Source organism: Zea mays, chromosome 2 (genome assembly GCF_902167145.1).
Source record: "Zea mays cultivar B73 chromosome 2, Zm-B73-REFERENCE-NAM-5.0, whole genome shotgun sequence".
Lineage (NCBI taxonomy): Eukaryota > Viridiplantae > Streptophyta > Magnoliopsida > Poales > Poaceae > Zea > Zea mays.
The window spans coordinates 190595428-190617564 of NC_050097.1; the positions used below are offsets into that span (position 1 = coordinate 190595428).

Sequence of the window (22137 nt, forward strand, 5' to 3'; positions counted from 1 at the left end):
ATTAATGTTGATTCAACTTACTTATGCAAATTAGTTTTTAATCATTTCATCATATTGATTTTACTTGTATACTTAGGTATAAGAAGAGCAATGCGCTTGGTCCGAGACCTGCCGAGAGGAGGCTCATCCGGCCGCATGGAGAATGGTGGGGCTTATTTCTGTTGTGTTAATTTTTTAATGTGAACGTGATTGCACTGGTTTACTTGTTTTATTAATGTTTGTAGGTCATGGGAAGACTTGACTTGGGACGGTACAGGCAGACGTCCCAAGGTGAACGCGGTGTTGGGTAGCCTCTGTCGCTTCTACTACCCTGGCATGGTGGAGCTCAATGGCGAGAGGTTCGCGGATATGCAGTGGGCCGACTGGGGTCTGAAGGACTATGTCCAGCCAGGGGAGCCAGGGGAAAGCAGTAGCGGAGGGGGAACTTCGGAACAAAGACGAAGGACTTGTCAGGTGGCTGTGTGGGACGAGTTCTGGGTGAGTTTACTTTTGTATATAAGCAATTCACTGAATTATTGCTTCTCCTAATCTTACTTTAACTTAACATCTCCGTTGATATGTAGGAGAGGTTCTAATTGCCGAATGAGATCGAGGAGGATCAGGCTCAGTGGGCACGTGTGAAGAGGCACTTTCGGAAGTGCGCTGATAAGGTCATCAATGATGCCATGTACAATGCTCGCATCGCGGCCGTCAACTACTACTATAAGAAGATAAAGGGGCAGAACATGAGCAAATCAAAAGGGGCCAATGAGATCTACCTCACAGAGGAGCAGTACCTGGAGAGCGTTGTGGATTGGCTTGCGAAGGACATGGAAGCCTAGAGGTGGTTGGCTAAGAGATGGGCGTCGCCTGAGTGGATTGTAGAGTCCCAGAAGCACCGTGCCAACCGTGGCACTGAAGGACCGGGGCACAGGTACGGCGTCGATGGACACCTTGGTACCGCACGCCGCATGGTAAGTATATAAATCAAACTTGTATGTTACATCTATGAAAATTCTATGGTTTAACTCTTCTTTTTCATGCAGGAAGCTGAAAGTGGAGTTGCTCCAAGTTTTATGGAGGTTTACATCCGTGGTCACCGTGGCCCTGATCCGGCGAACCCTGATGTGCTATGCAGCGAGGCAGCAAGGGAGAAAATGGTAAACAAGTTTGTATTTACGAATTAAATTGCATGTTTTGTGTCTAACTCCAACTCTAACTTTCTTTGCAGAATGCATATGGGGAGGAAATGACTCAACGCCATGGGCCTAACTTCGACTGGATGCATCGGACTTAGATGCCTCGGCGTTGTACCACAATGGTGGGGGTAGAAAGCATGGCAGGTGAGGTGTTTGTGTTTGATTCGACAATTTCATTAACAAGAATGTGTCCACTTAATGGCTCAACTATGTGTATCATGCAGGTTTGCCTTTGGCACCGGCGTTGTGGAGTATAACAGGACAATAGGTCAAGGGAAGGCATCATCTTCGGCAGAGAGTTCTTGCTCCTCCAGGTCTGCTCGAGAGGCTCAGCTGGAGGAGGAGACTCGGGCAGCATAGGAGCAAGCTCAAGCAGCACAGCAGCAGGCTCGAGCAGCGCAGGAGCAGGTCGGACAGCTGACGCAGTATATGGCTTCTTATTTTTAGGTAATTCGTCTATCTCATCACGTGTCATTGAATTCAAAGTATAATGTTGCGATTCTAACGTTTCATCCATTTGCAGGAAATGACTACTCGACTCGGCCCTGATATGAACTTGCCCGCTTTTCGCCCTCCCCAGGTAACACTATCTGAACACTTCAATTCCATAGCAACTCTTTTTTTATTATCAAAAATGGCTCACGGGCACAAGGATGGGGACAGTGGCCAGGACAAGCTCCAGCGTCGCAGCCACTATGGATCGGTGCTGGGTGGACGCAGACACCTCCAGGCACTTGGACGGCTCCACCACCCCAAGGATCGCAGCCAGCCCTGGGATGGGTGCCACCGGTCTCCCAGCCACAGCCGGGCTCCCAGCCATTTTCAAGCATGGATGGCACCGCCACCGACGGGGTGGGTGCCACCACCTCAGGGGTGGCCAGCACAACACTACCCGTGGATGCATGCACAACCTCCTCATCACAATGGATCACAGGTGACGTTCCATATTTAGTTTTATGCAAATAGTGACCAAACATGGCAATGTATAGGTATAGGGATAGCAAAACACAACCTTATTTGAATGATTGATGAATTGCAGGGTTCAGTGTCACATGCTCAGGAATCAGAGGGTGCTTTCAACGTCCAAGACTACCTCGTCCATGGTTCCGGAGGGAGTGGCCACCTTCCTGGTGGCGGAGGAGGGAGTGGCCAAAACTCCCACAGCCCGCAGGAGTCATGAGTGAGTTTGTTTATGGACTATGTATGGACTATGTATGGACTTTATTATGGATGTGATTGTGGTATTGAAACTATGTTTGAAACAATTATGGACTATGTATGGACTATGTTTGAAACAATTATGGTATTGCTTGTGGATGTGGTTTGTGAATTCTGTATTGAAACTGTTTATTGTATATGTGATTGTGGATTATGTGTATTTTGCTGTGAATTAAAAGGTGCAGAAAAATCTATTTTGGGGGGTACCATGAATTTTCGTCGGCCTGCACGGAGGCCGACGAAAATATATGCAGGCCGAGCCAGCTATTTTCGTGGGCCACCGGGGCCGACGAAAATAAAGTTCCCTATTTTCGTCGGCCACCGGGGCCGACGAAAATACCTAGCCGAGCACCTATTTTCGTCGGCCTTGGGGAAGCCGACGAAAATAAGTCATTTTCAGTTGCACATTTTCGTCGAATATATTTTCGGCGGCCGACAAAAATAGCCTGTTTTCGTCGGTTTACGCTTATTTTCGTGGGTTTTTGGCCCACGAAAATTTATGTGTTTCCTGTAGTGTGCCCATGCGCCATATAACCAAAACCCTAGCCAACACACATCCGTGAAACCACGAGGGTTAGATCTGATACCATTGGTAACACTCTATCCACTCCTAGATTGGTGGTACTTACTCATAGCAACCCTCTAGAATCATAGACCATCCTCACATACCAACGTGAGTCTTTTATGCACAATTTATTCTCACTCATGCGCACATAAAACTTCCTGATCGGTCACCCATCCCAAGATTGCTCTGAGCCAAGCACACTTAACTCAAAGGTTCTTTTAAGATAGGCTTCCAAAAAAGAAGATGCACTTCTTTGGTATGAGTATTCTATTAATCATATTAATCCTTGGACCAAGATATCACACAATCCACCCGGCCGGGCTAGGATATCACACCCTCTAGACTACTATTGAGTTCTGTAGATGTTTTAGCAAATAAATATTCATTTGTGTAACTTGAGATCTAGGAATGGTGGCCCTTACCATGGTGAAATCCATTTTTGTGCTCCCTTGAGTTATTCAATTTTTGCTTTGGATTTTCCGTTCCTGGTCTCCTCTCTTTGATCATTTGTTGGATATTTCGAACCTAAGTTCTTGGGGACTTTTGAATTGGATAGAAACATGCAAGGATCTCCACACCAATGTAGGGAAGGGGCTCACCTTGTTCTAGGATTTCCATGACTAGTGGAGAGGTGACATACTCCTTGTGACTCCGGTCAAGGTGACATGGAGGTAGTTCACCATCACCTCTTCATCCTTGCCGACAACGACGATGGCACTGGTATAGTTCTAGAGGAACTCTTAAGATTGATGGCCTCAATTTACTTCTCTAGATGGTGGGAGCAATTTTTGTGACCATGCCATCTAGCAAAGCACTAGGATGAGTGCCATACAACCGATGCTGAAGGTAGGGCTAGAAATGAGTCAAACTGAGCTCGGCTCGACTCGGCTCGGTTTGGTGTGACTCATTAGTTAACTGAGCTTGACTCGTCAACTCAACGAGCTGAAGAAGTAGGCTTGGCTCAACTCGAAGTAGGCTCGCGAGCCGGCTCGGATCGGCTCACGAGCTGCATCTTGATAAATAATATTGCATTATATAGTGACTTAATTATATATAAATGTGAAATATATAATCATCATTCACCATTATAAGTAATCTAAATTATAAATTGTAATATATCCATCATTAAAGGCTAAGGAATGAGTTGATAACTATAAAATATTTAATATTCATCATTATTCTATAGGTTGATTATTTGGCATAGCTCGCGAGCCAAAACGAGCTAGCTCGGCTCGGCTCGGCTCGCTCTACTTATCCAGTTATCTATAAATACCCACGTTTTGTACCCAGACGAGACACACATAACAAGACATTACAGTTCCCTACTCATTGTCTTGTCGTGCACCTCAGCGCTTGCGTAAGTGTGTGGGCACATTCATCCAACATTTTGGCGCTTGAATAGCTCTCACGATGACTCCTAAGAAAGCAACTACCAGTGCCACCTCCTCTCTGGACGAAGCCGTCATGGCAGGCCTAGCAGACAAGAAAGGCAAGACGGTCCTCGTGGACAGCACCCTGCCAGCCACAGTTGGAATTGGCCCAGCAAATAGCGTACATCCTCGCAACGAGGACCGCCCCACACCTGAGGACAACATCCACACATACACCGAAGACCTCCAAATAGTGACAAGGATTAGAGTCCATGCTATTAGGTATGGCAAGTTGGTAATCAGTGTAAGAGTCTATACTTTTTAATTTTTGTTGTTACGTTTAAGTGTGGCTACAAAAATGATGGCATATATTGAATAGTGTTATAAGTAGTAGTGCACCTTATTGATCGTAATGTCACTTATCATATTTAGTACGATGGACGAGAGCCTTATTCCGACTCCTAGAGTCCTAGTACCACATTGTCTTTTAAAGTTGAGATGACGGTACTAGGTTGTATTTTCCAGAACCACCCTGTTTTAGTAGCAGGGCCAACCATATCCCTTAGCATTGACTTCCATATTTAGCCAAACGGAAACTTTATTTTCCATATGAAGGACTCAAGGTTCTGGAGAGGGATTTGGAATTAATTATGCCATTATGAGATATGGGGTTTCGCCGCTTTGCCGTTAATCGAGTGGGCTTCGGATGAATGCCATTATAAAACTTTGTCCATACGCTTTAGTACCATTTAGGCACAGGTCCCGCGTGTCGTCGCCGCCCCTGCCCTCCACCTGGACACCGTCACAGGCGAGCTCGTGCTCGTGCAAGCCTCCCCGTCGCCCGCGACCATGGCTTCTGGTGCAGCTCGAGCTGCTGCCCGCCCGGCATGGGGGCTAGTCTGTCTCACGCATCCCGTATCTACTTACTGATGCAGGAGTTACGGAGAGGCGGAGCAGATGATGTCGAGGCCGCAGAGGGCACGGAGAAGAACGACGCATGGCGGCAGAAGACGACGAGGTTGAGCGTCGCCGCAGGTCGTCCGATCCCCACGCCGGGTTTACAGGCCACATGTGTATGTTACGTAGAGCTGCTCGAGGCGGCTATGCTAGCGCATGTGCTGCTCGCAGATGCACGCCATGACAAGCTTGGCGGTACAAACTGATGACGGTGGCGAGAGTGAAGGGGCAAGGGCCAGGGCCGCAAGCCGCTCCGGCAAGTTCGTCGTTGAGCACGCGAGCAGCAGGGAAGAGCAGCCGGTCATAATGAGAGAAATTAGGCGGTATAACGAAGGGAAAATTATATTTTACATTTTTTCATTTTATTAATGTGTTTTTTAAAAAACACGATTAAGGATATAGGTGAGCACACCACCAAAACTAAGGACAACAATTTAAAAAACCCATTAATAAAATGAAAAATACCAACTTAGGTATTGTAACTTAGGTAACAGAACTTAGTTTCCTCCAAAGATACACGAGCGTTTAGGTATCTTTCTCTTTTTTTTTATGGCCCTCTGTATGCGACTTTGCATAGAAGAACCAACTTAGGTAACGTTTTCTCCTAGTTTGTGCAATGCGAACATTCATAGAGCTTCTTAAGCATCTTCTAAAATTACGTAAACAACTCTCTAAATATTGATTTAAAAATATTCGAGAAAAACTCTTCTCCAACAGTTATAGATCGCTAAATTTACAAACTTCATATAAAACTCAATTTCATTTCTACATTTATTAAATCAATGGTGGTGTTAAATCCATCACGAAAACCATACTTCAACCACCGTTTCGCGCTGTTCCACTGTTCTGTTGACCACAAATCCATCTCTAGCGTCCAGACGTCTTCACGTCGTCACGACTAGACAACCTCTTGTGTCAAGACCCGTTAGAACACCTCCTGTGATGTCTTCACGTCATCACTATAACCGTCTGGTCTTCCATCGACGGCTTCGACCTCCCAATACATCAAGGAAGGTTGTTGATAGTGATTTTTGCTGCTAGCTCAATTAAAAATAGAAAGCATGTTCACTTTTTTTTGGTTGACGTGGACAACTTTAAAAATTAGCAGACAACAAATAGAGAACTGTTTGGAGCATAGATATTTTTTTATACTACTTAAAGTGTTTTAGCAACTTCTTAAATCTATAATTTAGGATGTTGTTCTTAGTTTGTTTTATTTTGTAAACATAATAATCGTATCTTATCTTACTGTTACAAACTAAAGACCTCCACCGTAGCTCCAAATTAATGCTCACACTAGAGAAGAAGAGATAAATCATAGAAACTCTCAAAAGAATCATAAAAGTCTAAGCACATAAATCTTCAATATAGCAAATTAAATATCTTGAGTGCCGTGTCAATACAGATCGTCGAGGTGCAATGCAAAGCATGACAACATATGCTATAGGCAAAACCCCATCATCGTATTCCTCTGCGATCTCGTGATGCAATGCAATAAAGCAGGAGTCCCATTACACCAGTCGAGGCTATAAACTACCAAACACATCTGCACCAGCCAGTCGAAGCTCAACCCTTTTTATTTCTTTCAAGAATGCCAGCGTGGAAAAGCAAGGCCCAAAGATGGGTCAGAAACTCCCCTCCACTTGCGAGGCGCTCGATATGAGCTTTCGCATTGTGTGAGGGAGCTACGAACAGTATCATCTCAGTCCAGAAATCTGCTAGTACCTTCCAGCGCATGCCATCTCCCATCACTTGAAGCTTCCTTCCAAGCCGGATCCCTTTAATCAAAGTTCGCTCGCGATCTGACGGCTGCTCCCTGTAATATTTCATCCTTGCGTATTTTGCATGCAGCGTAGTGTCTCTAGACAACATATCCCAAAACAAATAAAGATAAAGATAAAGATGACAAATAAAGATAAAGAGGCCAAACATCCCAAAACAAATGAAGAGGCCAAACATCCCAAAACAAGTGTCTGCCCCGAAAATGGACCAGATGGACAAGCGTTGTCTTATTTGTTTCGAGAAAAAATATATAGACCGGCGAGCAAGCTTTACCTTAGCCCAATCAGATGACAAATAAAGATAAAGCTGCAGCACCTCCAGTGCCATGAGCACTACCATTACTACTAGTGCAGTAACGACAGGGTCAAATCCTCCACCAATCACTGTCCCTGTCAAGTTGCTGCTGCTTTTGTTTTTATTGTGGATGAAGTCCTTGATCGAACTCAGTATTGTGATTGGATATATAACAAATTTAGCAATGCTGAGTAGAATGATAATGTTGCCAAGCTTAGTATATATTGAATGAACCACAGCTGGTGAAGAAGTGATCATGTGCAAAGGCCAGCTCTGCTTCAATCACCCTATATGCAGCTTCATAATTTTCCTCTGCACGTAGCAATCCATCCAAAACAAGAAGGCGAGTTTTCCTACTCTTGGCTTCTGGGCAAGCAAGCCCAAAGAAACGGCGCCTCAACAGCCGAAACAGAGAAAAAGAAAGGCATGGCCGTCACTTCTGCCTAACGGGCCTTCATTTGAGCACCAGACCATGTCTAGCGTAATTATTGTGTCTTCGTGGTCATAATCGTCCTCATAGAATGGATATTTGTAACCATGCAGGGTAACAGGATTATACTCGGTTGAACTCGTGTGCTCACTCTTCATGTGAAGTTGAACGTACCTGCTTTGTTTGTCCAGGAAACTGCTCGCAGTCATGCTCGCGAAAATCCTGTTCCCGTTCACAGAGAGCAACAAGGCAGTCAAGAATAGATACAAGAGGGGCACAAGGAAACTGGAGCTTCTAAGAATTGTTTCGTTAGCTCTCCACATGGCGAAGAGGCTGAGCACACGAAGAAGCTGCTGCATGAAGTGCCTCATGTACTGCTTGTTGTCGTCAACACTGTAGGCTGTCATGGAGTTGGTGCTCCCCAGGGCCATGACGAATGGAAAAGCACACGCCTGAAGCAACTGCCTCGCGACAGACGACGGAGACGACCGTGCGAGCCCAAGAACATAGATCACAAGAGGGGTGTTGATGATGTAGGCCATCCACAACGAGTGCTTCAGGTATGCATTTGTAGAGCACCGCCGCCACCAGCCCAAGACGACCTGAACCGCGTACAGGAGAACCGATACCACGAACAACACTTGGAGTTGAGTGATGATGCCTCTTTCTGTGTGTAACCAAGAGGTGAAATCTTCAACGCCTGTTGATCCGTTCACTTTCGATTCACTTATTAGGTTCCAGATGTCTGACGATGTGTCCACGATCTGCTCAATGGCTCGTGGCCTAGTCATTGCTGAAGGACAGACAAGCACAATTTCGTTTTGCCTAGTAGCAACTAGCCTTCAATAAAGTGTGGTAACACCTTGCACTTGTAATGTCTGTGAAGAATTGAAGCAAACATGTCAAAAGAAACATGAATTGATAATAAGGCCGTCTCAGTCTCAGCTAACAAGTACATGGTCGTCTCACTTTTGATTCACTTATTAGGTTCAAGAATTGAGAATGAGGGGTCATGTAGACCTTTACAATTATCTATCTTGTGTATTTTTAGAAATACTTTCATAATTGATGACACATCTTCCTTATGCTCAAGGTTTTCTCAAACAAGCTGGCTACATGGTAAGAAGAGGGTAGCGTGGCAAAGGTCAGTGCATTATCAGCAACTAGATGTATGTTTCTTTTCTATTTTCATGCTTTATATAAAGATACAATGGGTTTTGTGACAAGATCATCACCAACACAATCTGCACTTCTTCTCTAGTTTCTTAAGTCATCTTAGCATAGTGAATCCATCCAAGTTATTCAATGAAATCTTTATTGCCAGTTTAGATGATTGTTCAAACCATAAAAATGATTATCATGTAATCTTAGTGAGTCAAACAAGTAGAAAGTCTAACATAAGCTAGATTGCACATAGGAGGCCAAATAGGAAATGTCTTTTGACTTTTATGTACCCTTTTCTCCTACTTTGAATGGTTTTGAGGGCTGGGGGGGGCAAATAGGAAATGTCTTTTGACTTTTATGTACCCTTTTCTCCTACTTTTGAATGGTTTTGAGGGCTGGGGGGGTTAAGATGTCTAGTTTTAGAGTTCGAGATGCGATAGTTTAAGGAGATACAATGAGTTTTTTTCCTTACTTATCTATGTTATCATTGTTTTCATGTTTAGTTTAGTTTTGAGATGTTAATATCATTCATTTGTTGTTAGTTTATGTTTAGTCTATTTAAGGTAGTCATTTTTTTTAAAGACTAAGGTAGTCATTGTTTTAAGAATAAAAAAAGAGTTTGCTTTTTTTTGAAATAAGTGGCAAAATATTTGCCACGCAAATATATTAGAAGAGGGAAAAAATACAAACTCTGCATTACACAAGATAATAGCAAAGCCTCCAAAACCACTGCGCCCCTTATTTACAAAAACAAGCTACGACTAAAAGCAACCCCCATAAACTAACTCCACTCCAAGAGTTTGCTACTCACATAATTATGTATATCCCCATTTCAAATAACGTTTAACAATCATATTTATTTACTTGAGTTCATCTTCCCTAATACATGGTGGGTTGACTTAGTTAAGCGCAATTCCTTTTCACAAAAGGTATTGCCAAACCATGATTAATTCCACGAAATAAAATCTTTCGGGGCTAGTTTGGGAACACTAATTTCCCATGGGATTTTCATTTTCCCAAGGGAAATTAGTTCATTTTCCCTTGGGAAAATGAAAATCCCATGGGAAATTAGTGTTCCCAAACTAGCCCTCGGAGGGTAAAATGTCATAAAAAACGTCGAAGAAATTATTGTTGACGATGGGTCGGCCGCTATAAAAGTGAGGTCAGATTCGACCAACGCTTTCTGAATTCAAAAAATTGAAATTGGAAAGATTTCATATCTTGTCGATTACTATAACTGTGACAAAAAGTTGAAGACAGTATAAAACCATACCGACGATACCGTAAGGTGAACGTCTGAGCAGATGTCTTCCACTTGCAGCATGACATTATGGGCGAGGTGATGCGTTGGTGTGGTAGGGGTGAGAGGGTGGAGCGATGGCTTTATGCCCAGTAGACGAGACGACGATGCCAACTGGTCTTCGGGGTCGCCGGAGCGTAGAGTTCTAAGCACCGGCCGGCCGTCGTCTGCGTCTGAACCGGCCGATAGTGACCGCATCACACGGTTAAGCAATGGAAGCGAAACTGCATCCTTTTAACCCCATCACACGTAGCCAATGAACCAAGCGTCAGAGCCACATGTAAGACCGTGACGCACGAGATGAGCATGATGAGAATTCAGGAAGGCAGGCAGACGACATTCCATTAATCTTATAAGAAAAGATGTAGACAATTCAGATGCAAACTAATGGAGGTGTTCGGTTCCCTACATCCACTACAGGAAACTGGTTAAAGAACGTGGGTGAAAAACCGTCGAACTTAATGTAATAGGCCGTCGAACTTACCATAAGAACGTGGGTTTACCGACGAATATAGCCGACGGCGATTTTTGGACGAACTTAGAGAATTAAGTTCGACGGCCCCGACGAACTTAACGTTAAGAACGTGGGTACCGTCGAACTTAAGATTAAAAACGTGGGTACCGTCGAACTTAAGATTAAGAACGTGGGTTTTTAAGTTCGACGGGGGCCGTCGAACTTTTTCCCGTAAGTTCGACGGCACTCACGTTCTTAACGTTAAGTTCGACGGGGCCACATGGCCGTCGAACTTATGGGTCCTACGTGGGTCGGCGAGGGCTGTCCATTAAGTTCGACGGTACCCACGTTCTTAACGTTAAGAACGTGGGTACCCACGTTCTTAACCCTTTTTCAGAAAAAAATAAAAAATACAGAAATGAAAAATTAGACACACATAGTAACACATGCAACACAGAATATCACATACAATACAAATTTCAAACACATGAATATATGTACATATCACAAATTCACACAAGTCCAAATACATAAGTTCACAAATTCACACAAGTCCAAATACATAAGTTCACAATTTCACATAAGTTCACATCCATATTTCACATTTTTAGTTCACAAGTTCAAACATTAGCTCCATCGCTCTCGATCAGGACATCGGATTGTTGTTCGTAGCTCCACCACTAGAATTGAGACATCTGTCCGCAAAGTCAGCGTGAGGGGCAGGAGTCACTTGATGAGAGCCAGAATCCTTCAAAATAAACCAAAATTCTCATAAATATACAACTGGCATTAAATCACATGTACACCAAGATATAGGTAAGCATGATAAACATAACGCCCTTTTCTAAATAAATATAGGAAAGCATGATAAACATAGCGCCCTTTTCTAAATAAATATAGGAAAGCATTAAATCACATGTACACCAAAATTCTCATAAATTACTGAATGGGTAATTCAAACAACAAGGCCCTTTTCTAATTACTGAATGGGTAAAGCTTCACCTTAAGATGATAAATAGCGCTTACATGTATACAATAACTACATACTTCTAGAGTTCTAGTAAAGTGCCGCCCATGCGTTAAGAAATCAGCATGGTGATGCTGTCCCATTACCTGACATGGTATCACTCGATGCTAAGGTGGACAAGGAAAGTAGTTGGTGTCTGGAACCATTGATTGCAAACTCCGACTGATGCATTGATAGCGTTAATGTGGATAGCTTGTGCACTGATCAGAGATTCGGCTTTAATTAGATTATAGGTGTAACTGTAGCAGGGATTGTCTCGTGTTAAGCTCGACGAGAAAATGATTTAGTGTAACTGTTACTGGAATCTGTAGGTTGATTTCAGATAGGTTCATAGTCACTATCTCAATTAAATAGGTTCATAGTCACTGAATTACAACAGGGCTATTGGGGAAACACATATCCTCTTTTTGTAAATCTAGAATTCAGAAACAATTACTGTAATCTTGAACTTACAGGATCCATCACCGTCGCCATAAGCGCCCAAGTTTGCTCTGTTCCTGCACACGCCTGTGAGATGGGAAGATTAATGTCGTCAGGCTAACAGTCCTGATCATCTGTATAGCTTACCAAAATATTATATGCACCACATAGTTAAATTCCAGAAAGGCTATTGTAGCTCACACCTAAAAGCGCACAAGGTTGGCTACTTCTGGCATTGCAGCGAGCGAGTGGCTTTGTTTCTCAAAGCATACTACAGCTTATCTGTAAAGAGGGGGGAGTCCTGTGGTGTTTGCAAAATCCAAACTAAAATAGTCTGAACTCCAGACCTGTTAATTTATCACATGATCTGGTTCAGATCCTGAGCCTAAACATGCCTACTGGTGGTCAAAATATACTCAAAGGCCAGACCTGTAGACATTGTATTTTTCTTATATTTTCAGGTATTGGTGAAATCAGGCATAGTGAAAGAGGGGCCACATATCACTTTGAAGACCAGTCAAGCACAACTAATCCCTTAATGCAATGTCATAAATTCAGTTCAAGTTTAAATATCCAGCCTATCCACATGAGAAATTTGGTGGGAGATGATTAGGAACTTACAACATCTTTCTTTAATATAATTAGAGCCACTTCCATTGAAGAATTACTCCCTCCATTCCAAATTATATGTCGTCATGGCTTCTCTAGATACATCGATCTTGCTATGCACCTAGATATATGTTATGTCTATATACATGGGCAATAAAGTACCTAGAACAAAACAACTTAGAATTTAAAACGGAGGGAGTACAACACAGTTCAATATTAAAGACACTTCCTTTTAGAAGCATTAATGCAAAGAAGCAAAATATGTCATGTCAGATTGTAGCACAAATTAGTGATTCATTCATAGACTCACATCAAACCCAAACTATTGTAACCTTATAGCAACTTGCACAGATTCAATGTCATGAACATTCACATGATGTCTTGCAACAAAAACTAGAACAAGGTATAGCCATATTTGCTTACCGCTGGTGTTCCTTTGAACGCTCAATAAACTTAGCAGCAACATCATGACCTTGATAGGATGCCAGCACTGTCCTAATGTCAGAAGGTCTAGCCATGGCAACATCTGCAAATTCACAAATTCACATAAGTCGAAATACATAAGTTCACAAATTCACATAAGTGGCGCTGGCGAGCCGATCGAGGCCGGCGGTGCTGGCGAGCCGATCGAGGCCGAGCTTGGGCAGCGGACGGCGAGCCGAGGCCGAGCTGGGTGGTGGTGGCGCCGAGGCCGAGCTGGGGCAGTGGGGCGGTGGTGAGCTGAGCTTGCGCCGAGGCCGAGCTGAGCGGAGGCGCGGTCTGCTGGGGGTGGTGCGGCCTGCTGGTGGCGCGGCCTGCTGGTGTGGCGGCGGCGACGCCGAGCTTAGCGGAGCCGGGGCGGTGGTGCGGCGGCGGCGAGCCGGGGCGGTCAGGGCCGAGCTGGCGAGCCGGGGCGGCGGCGATACCAGCAGATTCCATTTTCCTAGCTACATAATTGTGGAGTACAGCATTAGCAATTGGCAGGAGAAAACCCTTAGAGCATAGTGAGTCCAAAGTTCAAACTATCTTTTACCTGCGTTTCGAGTCCAAATCATCATCATTAGCATCATCCCCAGGGTAGGATCTTCCACCTCTAGCATCAACATCATCATCGCTAGCTGGACCCGGAACAGTGTCAATCATGCCAGCTGAATGTACTTGGTTACAGAAAAATTGTCTAAATATTTGAAGGCTTGTCTGCATATTAACAGAAAAATTGTCAGACCCAACAAAATGTAACAGGTAAACATTTGAAAACTTATTATCAAATCATCATTGTGCATTCAAACCATTCCTTCTCAAGAATTTGAAAAGTCAGAACTTAAATTGTTAAAAAAGTAATTGAAACAGACATGCAAAATGAGCAAGCAAATACTTCATAATGCAAAACTAGATATGAGTATGCTCAAGGTGAAATTGCAATTCACCAGAATCCAATATATTTACAGAAAACCATGGGACACTCACCTTCAATAGTTGCCACACCATCGTATCTTTCTTCACCCTGGCTTGAAGGAACTGCACCAGCAGCTAACCTTCTATTTGGTTGGGGCTTAGAATGATTATGACGCCCTTTATAAACAACTTCAGTAACTTGGCCATCAAGCGAACGCTCTAATAGCTTTTTAACTTCACAATTAGGATGCGTGCACTTGTAATAACTTCTAGGATTTTCACTTCCCTTGACATGCTTTTGTCCATATTTACGCCAATTATAGCCATCCTCTGCTGATTTTTCAGCTACATTTTCAATTTGTGTCTCCTGGGTAGCATTTTCAGAACTATTGATCTGGTGCATCTCTGATGTACCAACTTCAGCAGGCATGTTGTCAGACGGACAAACTATCGAAACAGTTTGGTTTGGAGCAATTGAAGCATGTGCTGTGTGACTCGATTCCCGTGAACAGAGAGGTTTATTTTCAGTCTTCAAATTGCTAGATGGTGTGGTTTGATTTGAGCTATATTTTTGCATAGTGTCATGATGGTTTTGATTGTTGACTGAAGGAGCCTGCATGTGAGAACTATGAATGTCATGGAATACAAAATTATTTGCAGCGTGAGTCAACAAGAATAAGAAATACAGAAGCCCATATAGGTAGATCACAACAGGGTCCATCACAAAAATACTGAAGTTTTTTCGTAAAAACTTGTCAGTTCTGCAAAAAGAACTTTTGCACATGTGAGAGTAGAGTAGATAAGACTCTGGACAAAATATACGAATATTGACTCCATTCTCTGTTGAAGCTAGAACACCCTATTTTGTTGATCATAATCGAAGCCACAAAGGTCAAGAGTAATTCTTTCAATACTGCAACATAGGAATGCCATTGAAACCTTATAAGGAAACATCCATGCTACTTCAATCGTGGACTCTTCCTACGAAATTCCTGTAGATTTCCTCTTTATATTCTAATCACTGACTTGCTGTAAATGTGCAAGCACACTAGCGACCTTTTCACCTTGAACTGTCCTACTAGTTTATCATAACATATTCTCCTTAAACGGTCAAACTTCCATTGCAGCATTTATAGGCTGTCAAGCCAAAATGTAACAGAACCATAAGCCATTCAGACTTGATTATGGGATACAGAAACACAACAGTGTCACTCATATGTGGCCAGTTACTCTAAAAAAGAGTACGAAGCTCTCAATAGCAGGTCACTGGTCCCGTTGTGAGTCATTTGCAAGCTCTACGCCGACAATTTTCCCGAACCGTGATAGTGATGGTGTCACCTTTTTTATCTGAAGCAAATCCAGGTAAGAAAAACTTAGACTAGCGACAACATGCACTAGACCCAATAAAATCGAGTTAATCGGATTGTGGTCTAACATTCAAGAGTTCAAATTTATTTAACACCAAAATTCACTTCCTAACTCCCAAAAAGAATAGCAGGGGGAGGTAATTTCAGATATACATATATGTAAGATGAGCATAGATATGGTTATAACTATCAATCAGCAATCAGTTATGTTATCTGACTAAATTTTGATAACTACACAGCTACTAAAGAACATTAACAAATCATGGCTTTGATAAATTGGTAATTACTATTTCAGTCAAAGAAACACACACATAAGTGCTAGAACGCCGTGCAAAGGGGGATATTTATTTTTTTATATACAACACAAGAACCTAAGAACAAATTTTTTCCATGAATCAGAATGCAGTATAGAGATCGTACCTAAAATATAAAACACTGAAACCAATTAGTTGTGTCTCTGAATACTAATGAGATGAGGTTGGGGCCGAGCAGGGGCGGTCGGGGCCGAGCTGGCGAGCCGGGGCGGGTTGGGGCCGAGCTGGAGAGCTAGGGCGGCGACGAGGCTCGCTCGCGATGGCGCGGCGGAGGCGCGACCCGGTCGCGGTGGCGGCGCGGCCCGGGCAGGTTGGGGCCGAGCTGGCGAGCCGGGCGGCGGCGAGGCCCGGTCGTGGTGCCGTAGCCCGCTCGCGGCGGCGAGGCCCGGTCGCGGTGCCGTAGCCCGCTCGCGGCGGCGCGGCCCGGTCACGGTGGTGCGGCGGAGGCGCGGCCCGGTCGTGGCAGCGGCTCGACTCGCGGTGGCGTGGCGGCGGCTCGGTCTAGCGCTAGGTGAGAGAGGATGAGACAGGGTGAGAGAGAGAGCCGCGCGCGTGTGTGGGCGGGATGAGACAAGGGTGAGAGAGAGAGCCGCGCGCGTGAGATTTTTGGATTTAGGTTTTCGGGATTAAGTTCGACGGTGTGCACAAGCCCGACGAACTTACGTTAAGAACGTGGGTACCCACGTTCTTAACTCGTTAAGTTCGACGGTTTTCTCTAGGGCCCACGAACTTAACTTATGAACGTGGGTACCCACGTTCTTAACATAACCCATGAACTTAACTTAAGTAAGAACGTGGGTACCCACGTTCTTAATTTTACCCACGAACATTTATCAGTTTCTTGTAGTGATCGAAGGTTTAAATGTCAATTAGGAGTATTAAATATAGTTTAATTACAAAATTAATTAAATAGATAAACATTAGACGATGTGACAAATTTATTAAATCTAATTAATTTATGATTAGCAATTTTAAAGTAGCATGATAAAAGCGAATCATTTACTAATTAGACTTAATAGATTTATATTGTCATTTAGTTCTCATCAGTGTAATTAGCTTTTGTAATTAGACTATATTTAATATTTCTAACTAACATCTAAACATCCGATCGATCAATGTGTGATAGGTGGATAAATGAAAAAAGTTAAAGGTTATTGCAGGATTGTATGACGCTAGAATAGGAAATTAGGGGGCGGATGATTGCGTAAGATTAAAAAGAATTATCCTACCTTCTCTTAATCACAAGACCAATTGATTCCACTTTTATGAATCTAGATATACCGTTGTTACATTAGTAGAAACATTGCTAACCAAAATCCGTAACTTTGATAGGTCTTAAAATTTAACAGATTAAACTAGGTAAAATTATGAATCTAACCCAACTGAAACCACGAGGACCATACTTTCAGATCTAAAGTTATTAACAAAACAATGTCACTGCTCCATAGAGTAACAAAGATTAATCCACATCTAATTTCGGAACTAAGCAATAATCAGAAAAGATCAATATCCCCAACTTGGTAGATCAGTAAATAAACAATTATTAATAAATAATATTTTAGTTAAAGTTAACCACATTGGTGTTTAAATTGAACGCTACTTTAATAACCATCGGTCAAACAAACATTTAAATAAATTAAATATAATATGTAACAACAGAGAAGAGTGGTTCTAACATGTAGACAATTTTAATATGAATCTAACGCGACTTGAACGGAGCGAATCGGATTTAAAACATAAAAGATATCGCGATTTTAAATTGAAACATCTCTCTGCACATATTTTTAAAGCACTCCAGTGGCCTATTCACAAAATAGTCATCTCTTTCCTCCCTCCACCTCTTCTCTCACCATGGCAAGGAAGAGGAAGGCTGGCCCTAGGGGAGAGGGGAAGGACGCCACCGACGAGGGGCACGGGGGGTTCGGCCGCCGCCGTCACCGCCGCCGCGCGGGGGAGGGGCGCCGCCGCCGCCGGGGAAGGGAGAGAGGGTCTGCACGTGCGGGAGAGAGAAAACGAAGAACTCTATGGCAACAATGGTGAGAGAGCTCGCCGGAGGAGACGACCTCGCCAGAGCCGAGGACAAATTCGTCGATTGATGATGAATCGTCGGTCGGATCGATGAATCAAAAGCATGACAAAGCTCTCGACGAGACGAACACAGTGGTACCCTCGAATTCCGCCGACGACGCACGGATCAAAAGTAATTGCTTGTCAGAGTTGGAATCGTCTCGAACTTTGGCGAGCAATTCCGGGAGTTTCGGATCTAAACTGGGAAAGGAGTTTCGAAATTCGGAAAGTGCTCGACGAGAGGATTCCAGCCGTGTTATGCTAAGGGGTGTTTAGTTTGTACAGACTAATTTTTAGTCTCTATATTTTATGCTATTTTAGTTTCTAAATTGTTAAATACGGAAACTAAAATAGAGTTTTTCTTTTCGTATTTGATAATTTAATGACTAAAATAGAATAAAATAGAAGTACTAAAAATTAGTCCCTAAAAATCAAACACCCCTGAATCATTGTAATTTGTGTCGTGTCCGGCCTATTTAGCACGTATACTTGGCCATACATAGATCCAGCCAACACTGTATAACTCGGGCAAAGAGTTTGATGAGCGATGGCTTTATGCCCCAACGTAACAGACGATGCCAACTAGGACTGATGAACAATGTATCTCTTCGGGGTCGCCGGAGCGTAGAGTGTTCTAAGCACCGGCCGACCGGCCGGGAAGGGCAATGCGATTGATCAAAAGGGATGATTAATTCATCAAGTGACCACACCATGACACCACACGGTAGCCATTGAACCAAACGTCGTCAGAGCCATGTAAGATCATGCATATGTGACGCACGAGATGAGCATCATGATGAGATTAATTTATAAGAGTACGATCGATCAAATCGAGAAGATTGTCTGCACCTCGAATCCTACGCACGCACGCGCACCCGGCCGGTCCTCCCAATGGCCGTAACTGCGTAAGCAAACTAGAAAACCCTAGCTGTATATACTACGTGAGTGACTGTGTGTGTTGTGCATGCAGTTTTTGGATGAGATCACGGCATCACGCACGCAGCGCCTCATATCGAACGCAAGCACTGCATTCGCAATAATGTCGCCGTCCCGGGCGAAGCGCAAGGTGGCACAGATCAGGGAGCAAGCCCTCTCGGCGGCGGTCGGCGACGTGGTCGCGCGGACCATGTCCGCGGTGGCGGGCAGGTACGACGCGCACGCGAGCGTGGACGACCAGCTGGAGCGCCTCGCCACGCTGCTCGTCATGGTGCACAGCGCCGTGGACGAGGCCGAGCGCGTGCACGTCGCCAACTGGTGGCTCCGCCGCTGGCTGTGGAGGCTCCGCTACGCCGCGCTGGACGGCGACGAGGTGCTGCTGTCCATGAGGCAGCAGCGAGCGGCCGAGGCGGCGGAGGCGACCGCGATGACCCAGAGTGCGGGCGGCAGGCTCTGGAACGCCGCGACGCGCGTCGTCGTCCGGTCCGCGAAGAGCCTGCTCGTGTCGTCCAGGAGCGGAGGCAGGGGCGGAGGGCCCAATATGGCTCAGTATTGCTTGAGCAATACCTTGGGCTGGCCCACTAAGAGAGTAGGTCATCCGTCTCAGCCTCCACCGTAAGCGCCGTCCCCACGTCCCGCACTCCCGCCGGCCGCAGTCCCGCTCCTGCCGGCGCGCTGCAGCAGCTCGGCTGCTCGCGGTCGCAGGCCGCAGCTTGTCCCGCCCGGCGCGGCGGCGCCCAGGCTGAGGCTGCTCGCGCGACATTCCTGCTAGGATCCGAACTAGGATCGAGGTGGCCGTGCTCAACTTCCTCGCCGCGCTAGCCTCCCCTTCCTTGCCGGCCATCTCCGTCCTCCCCCTGGTACACCAGTTGCCAAACCTACCCCCTCCCCCTCTCTCACACACATTCCTCTCTTACCGCGGTGATGGTTCTGCGCGCTTCACCCATGAGCCATGTGGATAACGCAGGAATTTGGTCCCTAGCCAATTATCACGATTCGTCATCAGTTATTGCAAGCTGTATGATTTCTAGTTCAGATAACCTTGGTGAAATGTATTGCGAGCAGTATGGTTAGCACTGAACAACCCAGTGTGTTACAGTGTAAGTGCAAAATTAGCAGTAACCGATGTATTGCGACTAGTATTCTGAACGAAATTTTTTTCCATGGCAGATTAGTCGGAGCTCTGCCAATTGCAGTCAGCACAGTGGGTTGCTAAACGACGCCTCGTCGATTTATCTCTCACACACCTTCTGCAAGAGGTCACTGACACAATTTTTATCTCTCAACTGAAGGTATATTTTTATTTCACTTGTTCAATAGTTTTTACTTTAATTTATCATTGGTAACTCATTTCTCCTTTTTTTCTAGATTTTATTCGCTACATAGCATTTGATTGTAAATAAATTGTAATCAAAATGACTATTAAATAAGTTATTTTTTAACATCTATTACTTATTTTGTCATAAATTTTTATTCTTCGTTATGTTAGCAACACCTAACTTTTTTGGCGTCCTCCGCCACTGAGCGGAGGCGACGTGGATCGGTTGAGGCGCACGGTGGAGAGGTTGGAGCAGGCTTGCGCCGGGCTAGGCGACTTCCTCAAGCTGCTCGAGCTGGATATCATGAGGTCGCAGGCGCCGCCGCCGGCGGCGGCTGCGGCTGCTGCTGCTGCTCCAGAAACACGCGGCTGCAGCCACGACGGCGACCCAGTGGAGGATTTCGTCTCCGACACCAGCAGCCAGCCGGACACAAGCCTCGACGACGGATCAGAATCCGAGCATGACGATGACCTGAGTACCTGACCTACATTTTGCGCGAGCACATTTCGAAGCGGACTACATTGGCTGCACGGCAGCGATCGGCCTGCAGATCGTGACGCGAAAGATCCAGCGAGCGGCGGGCAAGTTGAGGACGATGCCGCCAGCCCCTGTGCCTGGCACTGACATTAACATCGGTGATTGCCCGGCACCAGAACCTGCAGACACGGCCTGGCTGCGCGGGATGGTGGCCGACATCCGCGAGGCCGTAAGACTCGGCGACAGGACGGAGGTCAACGCCGAGCGCAGGTGGCTGGCGGAGTGGCGCCGCGAGCTGCAGGCTGTGGCGGACAGAGCTGACCGCGTGCTGCTTGCGTCGCCGTCACCTGTGGCATCCCTGGGTGCTGGAGGAGACGATGAGGTGGCGAGGATGGTGCGGAGTTTGGAAACAGCGGCAGCACACCTGAGGGCCTACGTCACGCTGCTCAGGTTTGCTGTCGTGGTTGTTGAAAGTAGATAGGATTTTACTAGTGCTAAGAATTTTTTAAGTTTGCTAGCTGCCAACATACTCTGCGTTACAATGGGATATAAAATTTTGTTTTATGATGTTTACACCGTTAATAATAAGCTAGCAATTTATGTTGGATCCTTACGTTCAATAGGTGTGCAACTATTTTCGTTTAATAAAAAAACCGTAAGATAAGCCATACGTCCGCAACCGCACCACAAACACTCACTAGTACAATTTGGCTCTATACAAGCGGTAGGTTTTTTACATCACAGACGTTTCGGTTAGAAAACCGCCTGTGATGTCCCGGGCGGTTCAGTACGCCTGTGATGTAATAGTATCACAAGCGGTTTTTGTTTAGGACCGCCTGTGGTGCTCTATCCTTTTCACAAACGGACCCTAAGAAAAAACCGTCTGTGATTGTAAAAGTATGAAAATACAATTTAAATATGAAAATAATTTTAATTTTTAACAGAAATATGCAAATACAATTTAAATGAATTAATATTTAATTTTTAACAGAAATATGCAAATACAATTTAAATGAATTAATATTTATTTTTTAACAATAATATGCAAATACAATTTAAATGAATTATAATAGCACACATAGATAACTAGAGAGATTTTAAATTAATTGGCAACCACAATTCATAGTCGATCATACATGATAACAAGTACAATTTGATTCATACAATTTTTCATGAACTACCATTTTTCCGCATGTATGGCTTTAAGTTCTTATCAATTTTCTTTTTCCACACGCTTGATTCTCTCTGGACCGTTAAAGACGAACATCTCTTCATACTTATTGTATTCCTCATCTTGGTCTCCCACATTCTCAACTCCAACAATTTTTTGCTTTCCAGAAATAACTACATGCATCTTCTCATCTGCTGGATCGAGTACATAGAACACTTGTGCAACACATTCGGCGAGAACCCACGGGTCATCTTTATATCCTACTTTCTTTAAGTCTACCAGTGTGAGTCCGTAGTTATCCACTTTCACCCCACGGGATGTTGTACCCATTGGCACTTAAATAA

General features: G+C 44.5%; 1 protein-coding gene and 1 long non-coding RNA gene across 10 annotated transcripts; one reads left to right on the forward strand and one right to left on the reverse strand.

Annotated features, from left to right (window-relative positions):
• Nucleotides 1-12187: 12187 nt before the first annotated feature.
• On the reverse strand, nt 12188-16025 carry LOC103647475 (uncharacterized). Of its 2 annotated transcripts, XR_002267685.3 has the most exons (5): nt 15930-16025; nt 14215-14755; nt 13781-13944; nt 13192-13694; nt 12188-12246 (listed from the first exon to the last, which is right to left on the reverse strand). It is a non-coding gene; the product is annotated as an uncharacterized lncRNA (long non-coding RNA). The 2 variants fall into 2 exon arrangements; XR_562870.4 differs by lacking the exon at nt 15930-16025 and having other exon boundaries at nt 14215-14849.
• A 2761-nt stretch (nt 16026-18786) lies between these two features.
• Nucleotides 18787-21235, forward strand: LOC100274075 (uncharacterized). Of its 8 annotated transcripts, none has more exons than XM_035964649.1 (4): nt 18787-19686; nt 19794-19926; nt 19997-20118; nt 20316-21235. In XM_035964649.1, exon 1 carries the CDS (start codon nt 18855-18857, stop codon nt 19443-19445), a length of 591 nt encoding a protein of 196 aa, XP_035820542.1. In that variant the 5' UTR covers nt 18787-18854; the 3' UTR covers nt 19446-19686; nt 19794-19926; nt 19997-20118; nt 20316-21235. The 8 variants fall into 8 exon arrangements, with proteins under 8 accessions (XP_035820542.1, XP_023157252.1, XP_035820541.1 ...); XM_023301484.1 differs by having other exon boundaries at nt 20002-20118; NM_001348901.1 differs by having other exon boundaries at nt 19404-19686; nt 20316-21188.
• Nucleotides 21236-22137: the final 902 nt, after the last annotated feature.

Excerpts from the sequence above, each read along its gene's own strand:
- LOC100274075 (XM_035964648.1), top strand. The coding sequence starts at position 18,855 with ATGCAGTTTTTGGATGAGATCACGGCATCACGCACGCAGCGCCTCATA.